Source organism: Aotus nancymaae, unplaced genomic scaffold (genome assembly GCF_030222135.1).
Source record: "Aotus nancymaae isolate 86718 unplaced genomic scaffold, 86718_ANA_hifiasm-v0.15.2.pri h1tg000040l, whole genome shotgun sequence".
NCBI classification, from domain to species: domain Eukaryota; kingdom Metazoa; phylum Chordata; class Mammalia; order Primates; family Aotidae; genus Aotus; species Aotus nancymaae.
Genome location: NW_026988454.1, coordinates 30,934,869 through 30,952,841, shown reverse-complemented (window position 1 = coordinate 30,952,841; position 17,973 = coordinate 30,934,869). Strand labels below are relative to the sequence as shown.

At 37.0% G+C, this 17,973-nt stretch overlaps 1 protein-coding gene across 2 annotated transcripts in view; it reads right to left on the bottom strand.

Annotated features, from left to right (window-relative positions):
• Nucleotides 1-17,973, bottom strand: part of MAP3K5 (mitogen-activated protein kinase kinase kinase 5) — a 234,775-nt gene that overhangs the window by 107,571 nt on the left and 109,231 nt on the right. For both annotated transcript variants that reach the window (XM_021670832.2, XM_021670831.2), the window contains exon 8: nucleotides 6,178-6,290. In XM_021670832.2, the coding sequence (XP_021526507.1) occupies nucleotides 6,178-6,290 (113 nt within the window). The remainder of the gene's footprint in view (nucleotides 1-6,177; nucleotides 6,291-17,973) is intronic.

Sequence of the window (17,973 nt, the reverse complement as noted above, 5' to 3'; positions counted from 1 at the left end):
TTAAAGATCCCAGACTTACAAAAGTTGACTTGTTAACTTGGAGATTTTTGTCCAGTAGAGACATAAACTTCTGTAGAGCGGAACGGATAAATTCTTAAGATTTATGGCCTGTTGGACATAAACCAGCTTTTTTTTTCTTCACACTCAGAAATCTTAACATTTCTTTGTTGTCTATGAATATAAATATATTTTGAATTGGACATTCCATCTTATTAGTTTCCATAGTAGTTGAGTTAAATAAAATAGTTTTATGTGTCCATTTTAATATTTGCTGAGAGTCACGATTTTATATGTGCCATTTTATATTTGCTGAGTCGTGATTTTACCTTTTTGAAAATTATATGTGAATGAAACAAAATAACCTTTAAAATTTTTCATGTTACTTTTTATCATATAATTCCACTCAAACCACAAGTGTTTCAGGAAAATGTCCATTTGGGAATTCTTCACATTTTGTGAGGGCAAATTAAAGAGAGAACAGCTTTGCCACTGCTGTTTCACAAGATGAAAATAAATTACACATGCATAGGACAACATCCAAGATCTTCTATCTGGAGATAACTTTTTTTTGTTTTTGTTTTTGAGACAAGGTCTCACTCTGTCACCCAGGCTGGAGTGCAGTGGCATGACCACTGCTCACTGCAGCCTTGAACTTCTGGGCTCAAATGACCCTTCCACCTCAGCCTCCCAAGTAGCTGGGACTACAGGCATGAGCCACCACACCTAGCTAATTTTGGGCTTTTTTTTTTTCCTGGAGAAACAAGATTTCACCATGTTGCCCAGGTGAACTCCTGGGCTCAAGTGATCCTCCTGACTCAGCCCCATTAGCTGAGATAACAGATGCTACCACAACTGGCTAATTTTTAAATTTCTTCGTAGTTTTTACTTTTTATTTTTTTGTAGAGACAGGGTCTCACTCTGTGGGCCAGGCTCATCTTGAACTCCTGGGATCAAGCAATCCTCTCTCTTGCCTTGCCCTCCCAAAGTTCTGAGATTACAGGCATGAGCCACTATACCCCAATAATAGTTTTAAAATAAAATTTCAGATGTGTTCTTGTACCTCAGAAGTTCATTTTGTGATGGTGATACTTGGTTTTGGCCTTGCCAAGCATTTATCACATGATCGTCACACCCAGCCAGCATTTGGAAAGAATGTATATTTTTGACGTCAACTAGTGGTTTTTTTTTTTTTTGAAAAGAGAGGTGTTCTTTTTCCTTACTGGTGCTGAAAGGAAGGATGGATAATGAGGAGAAAATAAAACTGTGAGGCTCGAGGCTGGTGTTCTCCACTTATTTCATGACTAGCTGGGGCCAGGCCTCAAGGGCACGTGTCGGGGCAGGGGATGGACTTCCTGCCTCCAACTGCAGTATGGGCACTACCCATGTCTGCTCTGAATGCAAGGACACCGGGACTCTGCTCAAACAGGCAACTCGCCTGGCCTGGAACAAGCCTCACCTCCTGAGCAGCGAGCTGGAGGCCACTCAGTTCTCTCACTTGGTGTCTGCTGTTACCTCTGAGAGCTGAGACATAACCAAAAGGCGTCGTGTGGGAGAAGCCAGGCCATGGCACCTCACGCCTCTCTGGCCCCCAGGTGAAGCAGGGCTGGACAGGGGCCGCTCCAAACCATACCCCATCTGCAGGAAGGGCTTTCCAATCCGAGGGTGGTGTGGGGGACAGGGCTGCCTCCCGGGTCCCCTTCCTGACAGCTGCTTTCCTGGGCCTGCATCAGGAACTGCTCTGGGACAGCTGCCTGGTGTCCAGTCTGAGGTCCTGGCAGGCCACCAGCTGGTACAGCAGTGAGGCCAGACACCTATGGATGTGGCTTGAAGTTACCTGGCAGGTGAAAGGGCCAGAACCCAGGCCTCTCAGTCTGGGTCTTCAAGCCCCAGAGATGCAGTCACAACTCAGTGTCTCCACCCCCTAGAAGGCCAGAAGTCTCCACACTCCTAGCAGAAGCCAGAAGAGCAGGGACCAGGAGATCCCTGAGTGGGACCTATGGACGTATCACAATTTATTTACACAAATGGAGATGGGTGGCCATTTTTATTACTCTAAACATTGCTGTATACATAGCTTTGCATATTTGCTCAATTATTTCTTTATAATAAAGTTCTAAACATGGATTTGTTAGGGACAGAAGACATGCCCATTTTTAGTGTTGATGCATTTTTGTCAAATTGCCCTTAGAAAATGCTGTACCAATTTATACTTTCACTGGAGGCATCTGACAATAAGCTCTTACCCACACCTTTCCCAGTGAGGGGGACTATCACATGCATTCATCTTTACCAATATGACAGGGGGAAAAAAGGAACATTGCCTTTTCTTAACCACTGAGATTGGCTATCTTTCCATATTTGTATTTCCTTTGTGAATCAGCATTTATGCTCTTTGCACAAACTTGTTTCTACATGAAGACATTCATCTTTTAAGTATGGAGTTAAGAACATGGCTCTAATTTTTTATAAGTCCGTCCTCTCTCTCTCTCTCTCTCCCCCCCACTTTCTCTTTCTCACTCTCATACAAACACAGATACGCAGATATCTTAGTGCATAAAATTTGTTTTGTATTTAGGGTTTTTTTCCATAGGATAGAATTTCAGGAGTACTGTTAGACTTGGTTCCAAACTACAATATTTTTTAGGTTCTTGATCCATAGGGACAAATTAATAAAGTACAATTTGTGATGTTCAATTGTACCATTTTAACCAAGTCCTTCCAGATCAATATTTTTCTCTATTTAAAAACATGTTGATTGAATTTATAAGCAATGAGCAGTATGTCATTGGTGTGTTAACAACCAGTTCACTATTTGATTCAGTTGCCTATTTATGCAATTTAAATGCTGACAATGCTGTCATTAAAATTGGTTGACTTACATTTTTTAACAGCTTAGTTTTTATCATAGTTTTATCACTTTGCAGCTGTTACTATGTTCAAGGCTGTTTTAAGTGGAAAATGGGAGACTTTACTGAATTCTCAGATGCCTAGCACTGTGTGTACTGAAAATGGTAACTCTCTCAATCCATACATCACCACAATGAGTTAGAGATTATCTCCCTTTTGTGCTAATGGAAACAAATCCCAGAGAGGTTTAGCAACGTGTCTAAAGCCATACACCTCATAAGTGGTGGAGAATAGATGCTTTTCATTTTAATTTTCAATTATGAAGAATCTCAAACATACATCAAAATAAATACTAAAATGAATGACCATATTTTCAACAATCGTTAAAATTTTTGCTATTGCTTCACCTACCTGAATATTTTTGCTGAACCATTTCAAATTAAACTGGAGATATCATGACATTTCACTCTGAAATATTATAGCATATACCTAAAAAAATCTTCCTATATATCTTATTCCATTACTGCACCTAACAAAAACAATTCACTGCTATTGTCTAATATCTAGTCCTGATTCAGATTCTTGGATTGACTACCAAAGGTCTCTTATAGTTTTTTTTTCCCAAACCAGAAGCCAATCAAGAAACATTAATTGCATTTAGTTTTTAATGTCTCTAAAATTTTTTTTTTAGACAGAATCTTGCTGTATTGCCCAGGCTGGAGTACAGTGGCATGATCTCTGTTCACTGCAACCTCCACCTCCCAGGTTCAGGCAATTCTCCTGCCTCAGTATCCCAGGTAGCTGGGATTACAGGTGTGAATCACCATGCCTGGCTAATTTTTGTACTTTTAGTAGAAATGGGGTTTCACCATGTTAGCCAGGCTGGTCTCTAACTCCTGACATCAAGTGATCTGCCCACCTGGGCCTCCCAAAGTGCTGGGATTACAGGTGTGAGCCACCGCGTTTGGCCTCTAAATCTCTTTTAATCTAACCAATCCCTCTACACATTTGTTTTTATGACACTGACTTTTTGAAAAGACAAGGAGTCCTATAGTGCAGGAGTCCCCAATCCCAGGACCACGGACAGGTACTGGTCTGTGGCCTGTTAGGAATGGGGCCACACACAGGAGGTGAGTGGCAGGCAGGCAAGTGAAAAGCTTCTTCATCTGTTCTTATAGCCATTCCCCATTGCTCTTATTACCACCTGAGCTCTGCCTCCTGTCAGATCAGCGACAGCATTAGATTCTCATAGAAGCGTGAACACTACTGTGAACTGTGCATGTGAGGGATGTAGGTTACGTGCTCCTTACGAGAATCTAAAGCCTGATGATCTGTCACTGTCTCCCATCACCCCCAGATGGGACTGACTAGTTGCAGGAAAACAAGCTCAGGGCTCCCACTGATTCTAAATTATGGAGAGTTGTATAATTATTTCATTATATATTACAATGTAATCATAGAAATAAAGTGCACAAGAAATGTAATGCACTTGAATCAACCCCGAACCACTCCCCTTCCCCAGTCCATGGAAAAATTGTCTTCTACGAAACCAGTCCCTATTGCTAAAAAGGTTGTGGACCGCTGCTCTAGTGTTCTCACATTCTGATCTGTCTGATGTGACTTCTTGGGATTATTTAACTTATTTCTCTAGACCTTGTAATTTCTATTAAGCAAACTTTAGATCTTAAGGTTCAGGCTAAACATTTTTGGTGAGAATATTTCCTAAGAGTTGCTGTACACTTAGCCAGGAGTGGTGGCTCACACCTATAATCCAAACACTTTGGGAGGCTGAGATGGGCAGATCACTTGAGGCCAGGAGTTCAAGACCAGCTTGGCCAACATGGCAAAAGCCTGCAGTGAGCTGTGATTGTGCCACTGTACCCTGAGCAGCAGAGTGAGATCCCGTCTCAGAAGAAAAATAAAGAATTATTTCAAACAGATTTTTATGCCTTTAATATCACAGCTATCCTACAATAATAAATATTTTATCATTCTTTTAGTCTGGGTCTTTAAAAAAATAAACAAATAAATATTCTGACTTTATTTAGCTTCAAAGATTTTCCAGAACATTACATATAGATATAAGCTCTTCCAGAATAATGTTTTTTTTTTTTAAGTCTAGGATTCATTTCTCTTTAAGTAAAAAAAAAAATCTCAAGTTAAAGTGGGCCAGGTGTGGTGGCTCACGCCTGTAAAACCAGTACTTTGGGAGGCTGTGGCAGGAGAACTGCTTGAAGCCACGAGTTCAAGACCAGGCTGGGAAATATAGTGTGGCCCTAGGGTCTCTATTTAAAAAAATTTAATTAGCCAGGTGTGGTGGTGCACACCTATAGTACCAGCTTCTTGGGAGGCTGAGATGGGAAGATCACTTGAGCTTAGGAATTTGAGGCTGCAGTGAGCTATGATCGTACCACTGCACTCCTGCCTGGGTGACAGAGTGAGACCTAGTCACTAAAAAAAAGAAAAACATTTTTTTTATCTTGAAGAAAAAATTTCTTCTACAATTCATAGCTTCACTAATATGAATGTGTTATTTTTTCCCTGTGAAAAATAAGGCTGAATATTTCTATGTCTGTAGTAATAACTCCTAAAATAGTTGGAAAGGTTCTCTGAAAGGAGGTGGTTAGACACCCAACAGAGCAAAATCTGATTCCCATAGATAGGATTCCAGTGTCTAGAATCTTTAAAAATGTGATCAAAGCCAAAACCAAGAAAAGCACTTGAATTGTGTTCACTGAGATGCCCTAACTTCTTTAAATTCCCAGGAAAAGGCAGCAGATGAAACAATGTCTACACATAAAAGGGACAAAAGCACATTCTATCAATGGCTACGATTCAAAGATGGTCTGAGGAGCCTGGTTCCTACCAAGACTGCCATCTGCTTGACCTGGTTGCTCCTGGGGCTTTGGGAGGTTCTTCCCCCAGTACCAGTGAAATTATAAGGACAGGTATGCTTAAGACACAGATAAAGGAAATAGCAGAGGTTTTTGAATAAAGCACTGTGAAAGCACAATCTAAAATAGGAAATATTCCTGATGTCTCACAAAACACTAACCTTATTGGGAGTTGGGTGCTGAATGCAGAACCATATCCTCATATGAGTTTGAGCTAGAATATTAACCGGGGGGCTTTTATGAATTATGTCCTAATATCAGGATTCTGTACAACAGTATGAAACATCAAACAAGGAGATATTATAAGCTAATTTTTTTTCTTCAGGAAGTACGAAGAGACAGAAAGCAAAAGATCTATCTGTTCATGATTCTTGTTCTTTTCACCGAGTTGGGTCCAGTTTCTTGATTTCTATGTAAAATATCAAGTTGTAATTACCAACTTTCCGGAGCTCAAAGGAAGATTCAAACTGGTGTCCAGCTGCCAGGAGGAGGACTGCATAATTAATTCCTGACTGTAGTGTTGGCTCAGATTCAAATGCCTTTTTGAACCTATAAAAAAACACAAATGTACAAGTTAACTTTCTCAATCATGAAACCTTGGGTGTGTAATAGCTTCTGTTTGTATAACTCCAATGCCTGAGCAAGTTAAAATATTGCACTGGCCTTCACCCCAGAATCTGGTGTGCTATTAGGATTTAACGCTTCAGAAACTGCTTATCTTTGTCCACAGCTCTGTTGCATTCCCCCACTTAGCTCACCCTCCACCTAGTAACCCTAGTCTTTTTAAAAAAATCCTCTCTTCAACCAGAAGTATGTGAATGTGAAATTTTAGTTACAAGGGCATTTGTTACAAGATGAAAAATTACTCTAAATATCCAATAATATTATAAAGTGTAATATGAAATAACATATACTCCAAATGTTAGAAAGCTATGTAGTCACTTATGTTGTAGAAGCATGTTAAATGTCCAAAGAAAACTAGTGTTTCAAAGTAAAATGTAGTAGTCTACTTGGAAGCCACCATTTGGGGGGTGTGTGTGTGTGTGTGTGTGTGTGTGCAATAAACATTTAAAAATGAGAACCCTGCACATATTTTTAAAAGTAGTTTTTAAAAACTCTTAAAAATATACAGAGCATTGAGGAGGTAAAATACTAAAATGATCAATTCCATAAGAACAATATAAAATGAAATAATGTCAATTATAAGATGAAATTAAGCAGAGATTGTGCCTCTGCATACTAATGAAATTGGCTCAGAGAGTCATAAAAAGTCTTTTCTGAATATGCACAAAACTGAGTATCAACCTCTGAAAACACTTCAATATTTAAAAGGACTTCAGTGCTTGAATATTTACTTCATTTTCAAGGTAATACTTCCTAGGATACATTTAAGGGTTTCCTTACATGCATTATTAAACAGGCAACAATATCCAATATAATTTCACTCAAGGGCATGTAAAATGAGAAAAACAAAATAAATGCCCTCGTGACTAAGAGGAACTGCCTGAGGCCAATGCATGAAAAATGAAACTTTTATTTTTAAAAAAATCATGCTGAAGAAAACATAAGAACTAAATATCTAATGAATGACCATTTGACGATACCAAAAAATGGTTATGTGGGAAAAAGTACATTACAATTCTAAGATAGAAGCATTCTCACCTAAGTCATAACTGTGTAAATAAAAAACAGGAATAGTAAATATGGTGAAAGGCACAATAGTGTATATTACAGGCACAATATGTATATATTCTTGGCCTTTATATATACTCAACATTTTCTATAATTTAAAATAAGTTAAACATCAAATGAAAAGAAAAAGTATATTTTTCTGAATACTGAGGACCATGTCTTTTTTTTTTTTTTTAAGATCTGGCTCTTTAGAATAAGCATCTCTGAATAGAAACAAAAATAAGTATTAATCTTAACTAGTTGGCTCTGATGGTTATGCACCTATGGAATATGAAAAAAAAAGGCCACTGTATCACTGTAGGTGATTAAAAGGCATTTTTTAATCTCTCTAGAAGTATATGTTTCCGTCCTAAAATGAAAAAAGTATATATACCCAGACTACAGATATTCGAAGCTATATCAAGGCAAGTCACAACTTACAAGTCTTAGACTAATATGACTCTCAAAGTTCTTTGTCTTTGTTCAGAGGCAAGTACAGTGTCCCAACAGAAAAGGATTTAGAAGAAATAAGTAGACACTTCCCTTTCTAACCAATTCACATGAAGATACGGAATATTTTTCATTAAATACACTCATTTTCCCTGAAACCAAAGAACATGAAATGTCTCTCCTAAACATATGAAAAGGAAGATGTAAAAATAAAGACATATCCAAATGAATCAATAATCAATCAATATTGGCTGAATACTTCCTACGTGCCAAAACAACCTAAATGAATATTTGGGTTTATATCTGTTTTTCTGTTACCACAAACAATATACATTTTTGCATTTTAAATGAAAATATAAATACCAATAATATACAAATACTAATTTTTAAATGAAAATATAAATACCAATAAAACAAATAATTCACATTTTTCTTGAGCTCCCCTCAAACCATGATAATAAGTTGAGTACTGTATTGAAAAAGTCTTAATGTTTTCTGGAGATTAAAAGAGCACATAGGTATATTACAAAATAAATAAAATCCTGATATCATTAGTATACCACTACAGGAAGTGGGAATTCCCCCAAAGCAAAGAAGTAAGTATTCTTGGCAGAAATTTGCCAATATCAAAACTATAGAAATTTTTAAAAAACTATGTATACCTCTTAACATAACAATTATATATTTACAAATTTATACCAACAAAAACATTAAATGTGTAATCAGAAGTTTCATTGCAAGGGCATTTGTTATCAGACGAAAAATTACTCTAAATTTCCAATAATACTATAAAGTATAATATGGAATAAATATATTACAAATGTTGGGAAGCTACATAGCCATTTATATTGTGGATGAATATTAAACGTGAGGGGGGAAAACTTGTGTTTCCAAGTAAGATGTAGTTGTCTACATCACTCCTGCTTCAGTAACTAGGGGGAAATAAGAATATTATCAAAAACACATTTTTGCTCTGTGTCCACAGACACTGGAGCTCTATGGAAGCAACAAAAAAATCACTGAAATAAACTCCAAAGAGGGAAGTGACCTTCCAAGATAAGCTGAATTGCTGTTGTCTTTCATGGGAGCATTTGCTGATTCTGACCCTAAGATTAGGCTTGGGCTTGGCATGGGCAGAGAAACTCTGCCTATTTTAAACTTTACCAGGAAAAAGATAGACTAGTGGATTTCTTGATAAATGCAAGGATTGGCATGAGAGCATAAAACCTGAAGGAGGCCGGGCGCGGTGGCTCAAGCCTGTAATCCCAGCACTTTGGGAGGCCGAGGCGGGTGGATCACGAGGTCAAGAGATCGAGACCATCCTGGTCAACATGGTGAAACCCCGTCTCTACTAATACAAAAAATTAGCTGGGCACGGTGGCGCGTGCCTGTAATCCCAGCTACTCAGGAGGCTGAGGCAGGAGAATTGCCTGAACCCAGGAGGCGGAGATTGCGGTGAGCCGAGATCGCGCCATTGCGCTCCAGCCTGGGTATCAAGAGCGAAACTCCGTCTCAAAAAAAAAAAAAAAAAACCTGAAGGAGCCCCAAATGTGTGGCCGTTTTCTTTCTTTTTTTTTTTTTAAGACGGGGGTTTCACCATGTTGGTCTGGCTGGTCTTGAACTCCTGACCTCAGGTGATCCGCCCGCCTTGGCCTCCAAAGTGCTTGAATTACAGGCGTGAGCCACCACACCTGGCATGTGTGGCTGTTTTCTTCACAGGACATTCACTGAATGTTGAGTTGTATAGGAGGTTGTGGGGTGGAGTAGAGCTGGGATGACAGAGTAAAATTTCCTGAGTATTTAGGAGAAAAGTCCCACTAGGGAAAGGAGTTTACAACAACTATAGGAAAAAGGTCTCCCCTTTAAGAAATTTACCACATTTTAGGCTGGGCACGGTGGCTCACACCTGTAATCTCAGCCCTTTGGGAGGCCAAGGTAGGCGGATCACTTGAGGTCAGGAGTTCAAGACCAGCCTGGCCAACATGGTGAAATCCTATCTCTACTAAAAATACAAAAATTTGCCAGGCATAGTGGTATGTGCCTGTAGTCCCAGATACTCGGGAGGCTGAGGCAGGAGAATCACTTGAACTCTGGAATGGAGGGTGCAGTGAGCCAAGATTGCACCACTGCCCTCCTGCATGGGGAACAGAGAAAGACTCTGTCCCCCGCCAAAAAAAAAATTACCAAATTTTGGAGAATAAAGCGCTAAATGCAAAACTTCTAAGGACAGATATGAAATCTCCCACAATATTTATTGCCTTCCTATCAATTAGAAGCACAAGAGGGTCACAGCTAAGAAACAGAGGCAAAACAGAAACAGACAATGTCAATGAAAACTAAAACCCAGACCCAACCCAACTCAACTGCATTTGTTGAAGTAATTACCTTCTTACCCTATCTGGCTAACAGAGGACAGGGAGAATCTCTGTGAGGGAAAATAAAATCATCTCCAAGTCTCAATAATTTTTCAATACAAAATGTCTGCAATACAATAGAGAAATACAAGACATGCAAAGAGCAAGGAAGTTTTGACCAATAAACAGGAGCGAACACAGACAAGAAAAGCTGACCTAAAGATAATTCGGATACTGGAGTTTGTAGACAAGGACTTTAAGATAATTATGACAAATATGGTAAACAAAATAGAGAACGAGCAAAATGGATAAAATATATAAACAACTTCAAAAGAGAATCAGAATCAAGAAATCACATAATCTAGCACCAAAACATACAATACTTGAAAAACCAGAATTCAATGTATGGGCTTACAAGTTAATTCAACAGAGTGGAAAAATAGTTTTGGTGAACTAAAATGTATGCAAATAGAAGGTATCTAAACTGAAGTAGAGAGATAGAAACACACACACACACACACACAACAGAGCATAAGAAACAGAGGAGACACCGTTAAATGGTCTAACCTATGCATTATTATAGCCCCAGAAAGAGAAGAAAGAGAATATGGAGCACAAGAAGTGTGTGAAGATATAATGGATAAAAAATTTCAAAACTGATCAAAACATCAACCCACAGATTCAAGAAGCTCAGGAAAACTCAAGTGGGATAAAATAAGATAATTATAGTCTAAATGCCAAAACACATAACCAAAAGCCAAAAACACAGAGGAAAATCCTTTAAAATCAGCCAGAGAAAAAAGATACATTACTTTCAAAGGAGCAATAAAATTGACAGTAGACTTTGCCATGCAAACTATGGAAACCAGAATACAACATAGTGACATCTTTACATTAATAAAAGAAAAAAAAAGTCTAAAAAAGATAGTTTCAGATCAAAACTGGGAGAACTAGTTGCCAGCAGATCTGAACTACAAAAAAATACTATAAGTGCTTCAGACTAAAGAAAATTGATTTCATTTGGAAGCACTGAACAGCAGAAAGAAAGAGCATCAGAAAGAGTTATATGTGATTAGATATAAAAATTATTTAAGATCTATTGATTATTTAAACTGCTCCAAGTTTCTTTCCTTGTTCAGGAGGCAGTAAAATACAAAATGTAAGGCAGACTATAAAAGTCAAGGATACAGGTTGTAATCTCTAGGGAACACTCAAAGAATAATATGAAAACAATTACTAAAGTGCTAATGTAAGAGAAAGTGTTAATAAAAATAAAGCAAGAATGGAGGACTAAAGGAACAAAAAACATATAAGACAAATAGAAAATAAATAAGACAAATAGTCAATATTATTGATATAACACCAACTATCAGTTACCACATTAAATGTAAATGATCTAATCATTCCTAATAAAAGAGATTTTTCAAATTAGACTGAACAACAGGAAAAAATGCAATTATATTCATTTTAAAAAGGCACACTGTAAATATAAGTTGATAACCCTAATCAAAAAACCTGAAATCTAAAATGCTCCAAAATCCAAAACTTTTTGAGTGCCAACGTGATGCTCAAAGGAAATGCTCATTGGAGCATTTCCGATATCCAATTTTCAAATTAGGGACACTCAACTAGCAATTATAATGCAAATATTCCCAAATTCAAAAATATAAAAAAACCAAAACACTTCTGGTCCCAAGCATTTTATGTAAGAGGTACTTAACCTGTGTAAGAACAGAGGTATGTTGAAAGTGAAATGATCCATAAAGATGTATCATCCAAATATTAAATGTTATCATTAAATATTATCAGACAAAATTGACTTTAAGATAAAAATTATTATAAGAGAAAAAAATGGACATTTCATGATGGTAAAGAGATAAATTCAATAGGAAAATGTCATAGTCCCAAATGTACCTAAGAGCATGGCTTCAAAACATATAAAGCAAAAATGATCAGTGAGGATATAGATTTGAATGATATTATTAGCCAAGTTAATCTAACTGACTTATCTGGAACAATACACCTAACAACTGTGTACCATATTCTGGGCCATAAAGTACTTCTCAACACATTTCAAAGGACTGAAATAATGAAAAATGTGTTCTCTCACCACAATAGAATTAAATCACAGAACAATGAAGAAAGATATGGCCAGGCGCCACGGCTCATGCCTGTAATCCCAGCACTTTGGGAGGTCGAGGCAGGCAAATCACCTGTGGTCAGGAGTTTGAGACCAGCCTGACCAACATGGAAAAACCCTGTCCCTACTAAAAATACAAAAAGCTTAGCTGGATATGGTAGCATGTGCCTGTAATCCCAGCTACTCAGGAGGCTGAGGCTGGAGGCTTTCTTGAACCTGAGAGGTGGAGGTTGCAGTGAGTGGAGAATGCACCATTGCACTCCAGTCTGGGTGGCTGAGCAAGACTCTGTCTCAAAAAAAAGAAAGATATAATTGGAAATTGGGCAACTCACTTCATAACCCAAGGGTCAAAGAAGAACTCATACTGAAAATTAGAAGGTAGTTAAACTGAACAATATATATATGTTGTTATATATGAGATAGTGGAAGTCTAATATATAAAATGTCTGGGATGCAGAACAAATTACACCTTTAAATGTAGATAATGGAAAAGGAGCAAGTTTGAAAAATCAATGCTCCAAGCTTCCATCTAGTAAACAAACAGCGTATCATCTTCAAAGTGGAAGGGAGGGCATAATAAAGAAAATAGCTGAAATCAATGAAATAAAAAGCAAACATGCAATAAAGAAAATAGTGTCAAAACGTGGTTCTTTGTGAAGATTAATAAAATTGATAAACTCCTAGGCAGAGTTCTTATGAGAGGGAGAGAGATAAAAATTACTGCTAAGCCCTCATAAACAAAAAAAGGGGCATCAGTACAGATGACATGAGCATTAAAAGCAAAGTAAAGGATATTTGGAATAACTTTATGCCGATAAATATAACAACATGGATGAAATGAAAAAAAGTCTTCAAATCACATATAAGCATGACACAAGAAAAAAATGGAAACTCTGAATTGCTCCATATCTGTTACCAGAATTTATAATAATCTGAAATTCTTCTTTTTATTGTCTATTTGCTCCAAGAGAATATAAGCTCTGTAAGAGCAGGAACCTTATCAGCCTTGCTGACCAATCACTCTCTGGTACTTGAATCATCAGAATACCTGACACACTGCAGGTGATTATGAAATACTCGTGAAATGAAGAAAGAATGCATCTACTTCCTACCAAGAACCAGGCTGAGATCACTGGTAAATACGTCAGTTCATACAACATGCAAATAATCTTTTAACTTCCTTTCGTGGTCTAAATTCTAATCTTGATAAAACTATATTACTAGAAACTACATCCCTGGACCACCCTCAAACAAGTAAATTGTGAATCACTTTCACTGTGTTCCATTATTCACTGTGTTGCATCTTAATGTTATTGGAGTACATGACTTCAATAAAAATATTGATAATGTTATTTATATAGCTTTTATTGATTGATTGTTGTTCATGTAGATTTTATTTACACTGGGTCTGTCATGAGAAATTCCCTTAAATTTCTAGGGAGAGTTTAGCTAGGGAGAGTTTAGCTTCCTCTGAGGAATTGGTATATGATTGTTTCTTTTATTCTATTACTAAATAGCATACCAGCTTGAAGCTTAGTCATAGCAAGCATATCGATCCTTATTACTGCCATATTTACATTCTCTAGTTTCTTTGTGTTAATTTTCATATACATATTATCATTCTGTTGGTTTTCTAAGACTCAAACTTCATTTTACAAACGTAGATGTTAACATAATGATGATATGCATTTTAACTGAAGATGCTGTCTCAGACATTTAGGGTAAGAGTGCCACAGTATCAAACAACTTGCAAATCCCAGTGGCTTCCGACTCCTTATCATGCCACATGTCTGTGTCCTGAACTCTGCATCGTGGTTCAGATCTGCTCCACATTGTCTTCCATCTGGGATCCAGCCTGAAGGAGCAGCCTTCTCGGGGGAATGGCCAAGGAAAAAGTACATGAAAGTACATGTGGTACAAACACAAAACTGCTCTCAAAGCTTCTGCTGAGAATGCTCATCAATCAAGTCTGGTGTCACGGGTGGGAATATTTAATCTTCCTACAAATGAGGACAGTGCATTTCTAACAATAATAACAATACAATATAGCATAGATTATAATCTCTGTCAAAGAAAGCTGTGATCAACATCAAAGGGTAAAAGAATCAATAGTAGCTGCCTCTGATTACTGAGGACCTACTAGGTACAAGGCATTGAATGAGAAATTTCAGGCATAATACTTCTAATTCTGACAACTCTTTAGGAGGAATTCCTTACCAATAAGGAAATTAAAGCACAGGAATATTAAGTTATGCAGTGTGGAAGTAGTCAAGCAGGAACCTTACCCAGTTCTGCTGGATTCCAAGCTTAAGCCCTTTTCTTTGTATTGCTCTGTCTACCCTTTGGTTTGTACTAACGATTTTTGTAGTTATTTCTCATTATTTTCTCATTTTTTTTGTTTTTGTTTTTAGTAAAAGGGAGTTGAATGAAACAGGAAAAATAAAAATGAGAAATAAATAAGAGAACTGCTTTTATATTAAGGATAAAGCTTGTATTCTATATACAACAGAAACGGATATTGATATATTCTAAGAAAAAAATGATGTTTTTCACAAAATATATTTGATCAGTCTCATAACACAAAAGACTAATATTTCAAAAAGACTTACATGAGAATACTATTGAAATGCACCCATAACAATGCACCAAAGAAGAGGTTTATATTGTTGAGAATGTCACAGTTTACCAAGAGAATACATCAATATGAACAATATATGTCTATACATAAAGAAATCTATAAACAATGATTAATAGTGCAAAACTATCGATAAAGATAGAGAAATAAAATCATAAAGCTAAATTAGATAAGACTTCAAGAAGGAAATAAATTTTAGGAAACTGGACATTTACATCTTAAAAGAAATTTAGTGACTATATTTGAGTAACCATATGAAGTTACTTCCACTCCTGTTTTTTTTTTTTTTTAATTTATTTTAGCACTAAACATTTGTTGAAAGAGGGCAAATAATTTTTTTTTCTTTAGATGGAGTCTTACTCTGTCACCCAGGCTAGAGTGCAATGGCGTAATCTTGGCTCACTGCAACCGCTGCCTCCCAGGTTCAAGCGATTCTCCTGCTTCAACCTCCCGAGTAGCTGGGACTACAGACGTATGCCACCACGCCCAACTAATTTTTGTATTTTTAGTAGAGATGGGGTTTCACCACATTGGCCAGGCTGGTCTTGAACTCCTGACCTCTGATGATCCATACACCTCGGCCTCCCAAAGTGCTGGAATTACAGGCATGAGCCACCATACCCAGCCAAAAAGGAGCAAATAATTTGATTTCATTAATTAATTATTTCCTTTAGAAGATGCAAACTTCTCTTTCAGGCTTTCAAAGCAAAAGATTTTTGTTCAAGGATTGTCTTATCATTAGTACTGTATTTGTTACCTGATTGCAAACTAACTTAAAAGCAGTTAAGTCCTTGATTATAGAGTGAGTAATGAAGTCTTCACAAGAAAGACTTTGGCTGGGCACAGTGGCTCACACCTGTAATCCCAGCACTTTGGGAGGCAGAGGTGAGTGGATCACAAGGTCAAGAGATTGAGACCATCCTGGCCAACATGGTGAAACCCTGTCTCTACTAAAAATACAAAAAGTAGTTGGGCATGGTGGTGCACACCTGCAGTCCCAGTTGCTCAGGAGGCTGAGGCAGAAGAATTGCTTGAACCCAGGAGGCAGAGGTTGCAGTGAGCCGAGATCGCCCCCACTGCACTCCAGCCTGGCAACAGAGCGAGACTCTGTTGCAAAAGAAAAAAAAGAAAGACTTTTTACTTTTGGCATCTGTACTGAGACGTTCAACAAAAATCAAAAATAAAAGAAATATTCTTGAATTGATTATTTCTAGCTGGAATATCTACTTTCCAACAAAGAAGTCACTGAGCTCAAGTCAAGTTCTTGCTATTTTTCCTTGTCTGTGATGTAACAGTTGTGATTCTTTCTATGAGACACAAAGGTAATTAAATTAGAATTTCATGTTGTTTTCTATCTCTAGGGATATTTCTGAAATTATCGCTCATAAAATAACTCAGAAACAAAGCAGTACAGCATGTGAAGACACTAATGCTGACTCACCCTGTAGCTGTGATCTGCTGATGGGCGTACAACCCTCCAATTCAAACTACTTATTTGTGTACTATCTTGTTATAATAGAAAACTCGGGAACAAAATAAAAGAATCCCAAATTCTAACTATGTTTTTCCAGTCCTTTGACCACATGCATACTTTTTTTTTTTTTCCAAAAAAAGAGAATCACACTATTTTTATGATCTGTGGTTCAACTGATGAAATATCATGATGTTACTATTAAACATTTTTCAAAACCACATTTTCTTCTGGTATACACTTAAAATAATTGAAAGTAGAATCTTAAAGAGATATTTATATGCCAATGTTTAAGGAAGCATCATTTACAATAGCCAAAAAAGTTGGAAACAATTTAAATGTCCATCAAGAGCTGAATGGATAAACAAAATGTGGTGTATATATATATATACAACAAAATCACTATTCAACCTGACAAAGGAAGGAAATTCAGACACATGCTACAACATGAATGAAGATTTGAGGGCCTTATGTTTAGCGAAATAAGTCAGTCACACATACCCCAAAACAAATATGATACCATTTACATGAGTATCTAGAGTAGTCAAATTCAGACAGATTTATAGAAAGAAAGTGGAATGGTGGTTGCCCAGAGCTGGGGGGAAGGAGAGAATGGGAAGTTGTTTAACAGATACAGAGTTTCATTTGCGCAAGACAAAAAAATTTTCTGTGGATGGATGATGATGCTAGTTGCATAACAACATGAATGTACTTAATGCCACTGAACTGTACACCTAAAATGGTTAAAATCGTAACTTTTATGTTATATATATTTTGCCACCAAAGTTTGAATGAATGATATTCCATTCTATGGAAATGTTATCTTTTGCTTAATAATTTCTCTATTTTTGGATATTTAGATTTCTTCCAATCTTTTGTTAGCATAAAATTCAGTGTCGTGAATGCCACTGCAGCTCTTTGTTTCCATATCTACCATTTCTTTAGGATAGTTTCCCAATGACAGAACCGGATCAAAGAACGCGAATTATTTCAAAGCTCTTGATGCACAAAGCCAAACTGCTTTCCAGAAAGGTCTTTACCAATTCACATTCTCAAAAGCAGTGTAGGAGAGTGACTTTTACAGTGCACCGATGCCAAAATAAATTATTTTCATCTCTTTCCATCTTTGCTAATTGATTACAACAAAAAAGAATAGCTCAGGATTTTAACTTGCTCTGATTTGATCACTCTTAAAGGTGAATAGTTTTTATATGTTTATGACTCATGTACACATATTCTTCTTGCAATAACTGCCCCAATTCTTCAAAAAAATGCAAACTCGTATTCTAAGAAGGCTGGAAAGATGGGAAGAGATACATTTTGGGAAGAGATACATTTGGAAGAGCTCTGAAGAGGAAGCAGGGGTGGAGCTAGGGGTTTAGATATAATCTTTAAGGCTATGTAGAACTGTAAAGTTTTAGGAGGAAGGGAGCGACAGCAAATATCGGGAAAATCTAAATATTTCATACAAGGGGAATAGTCACATTAATCAATTATGATTAATCTATACT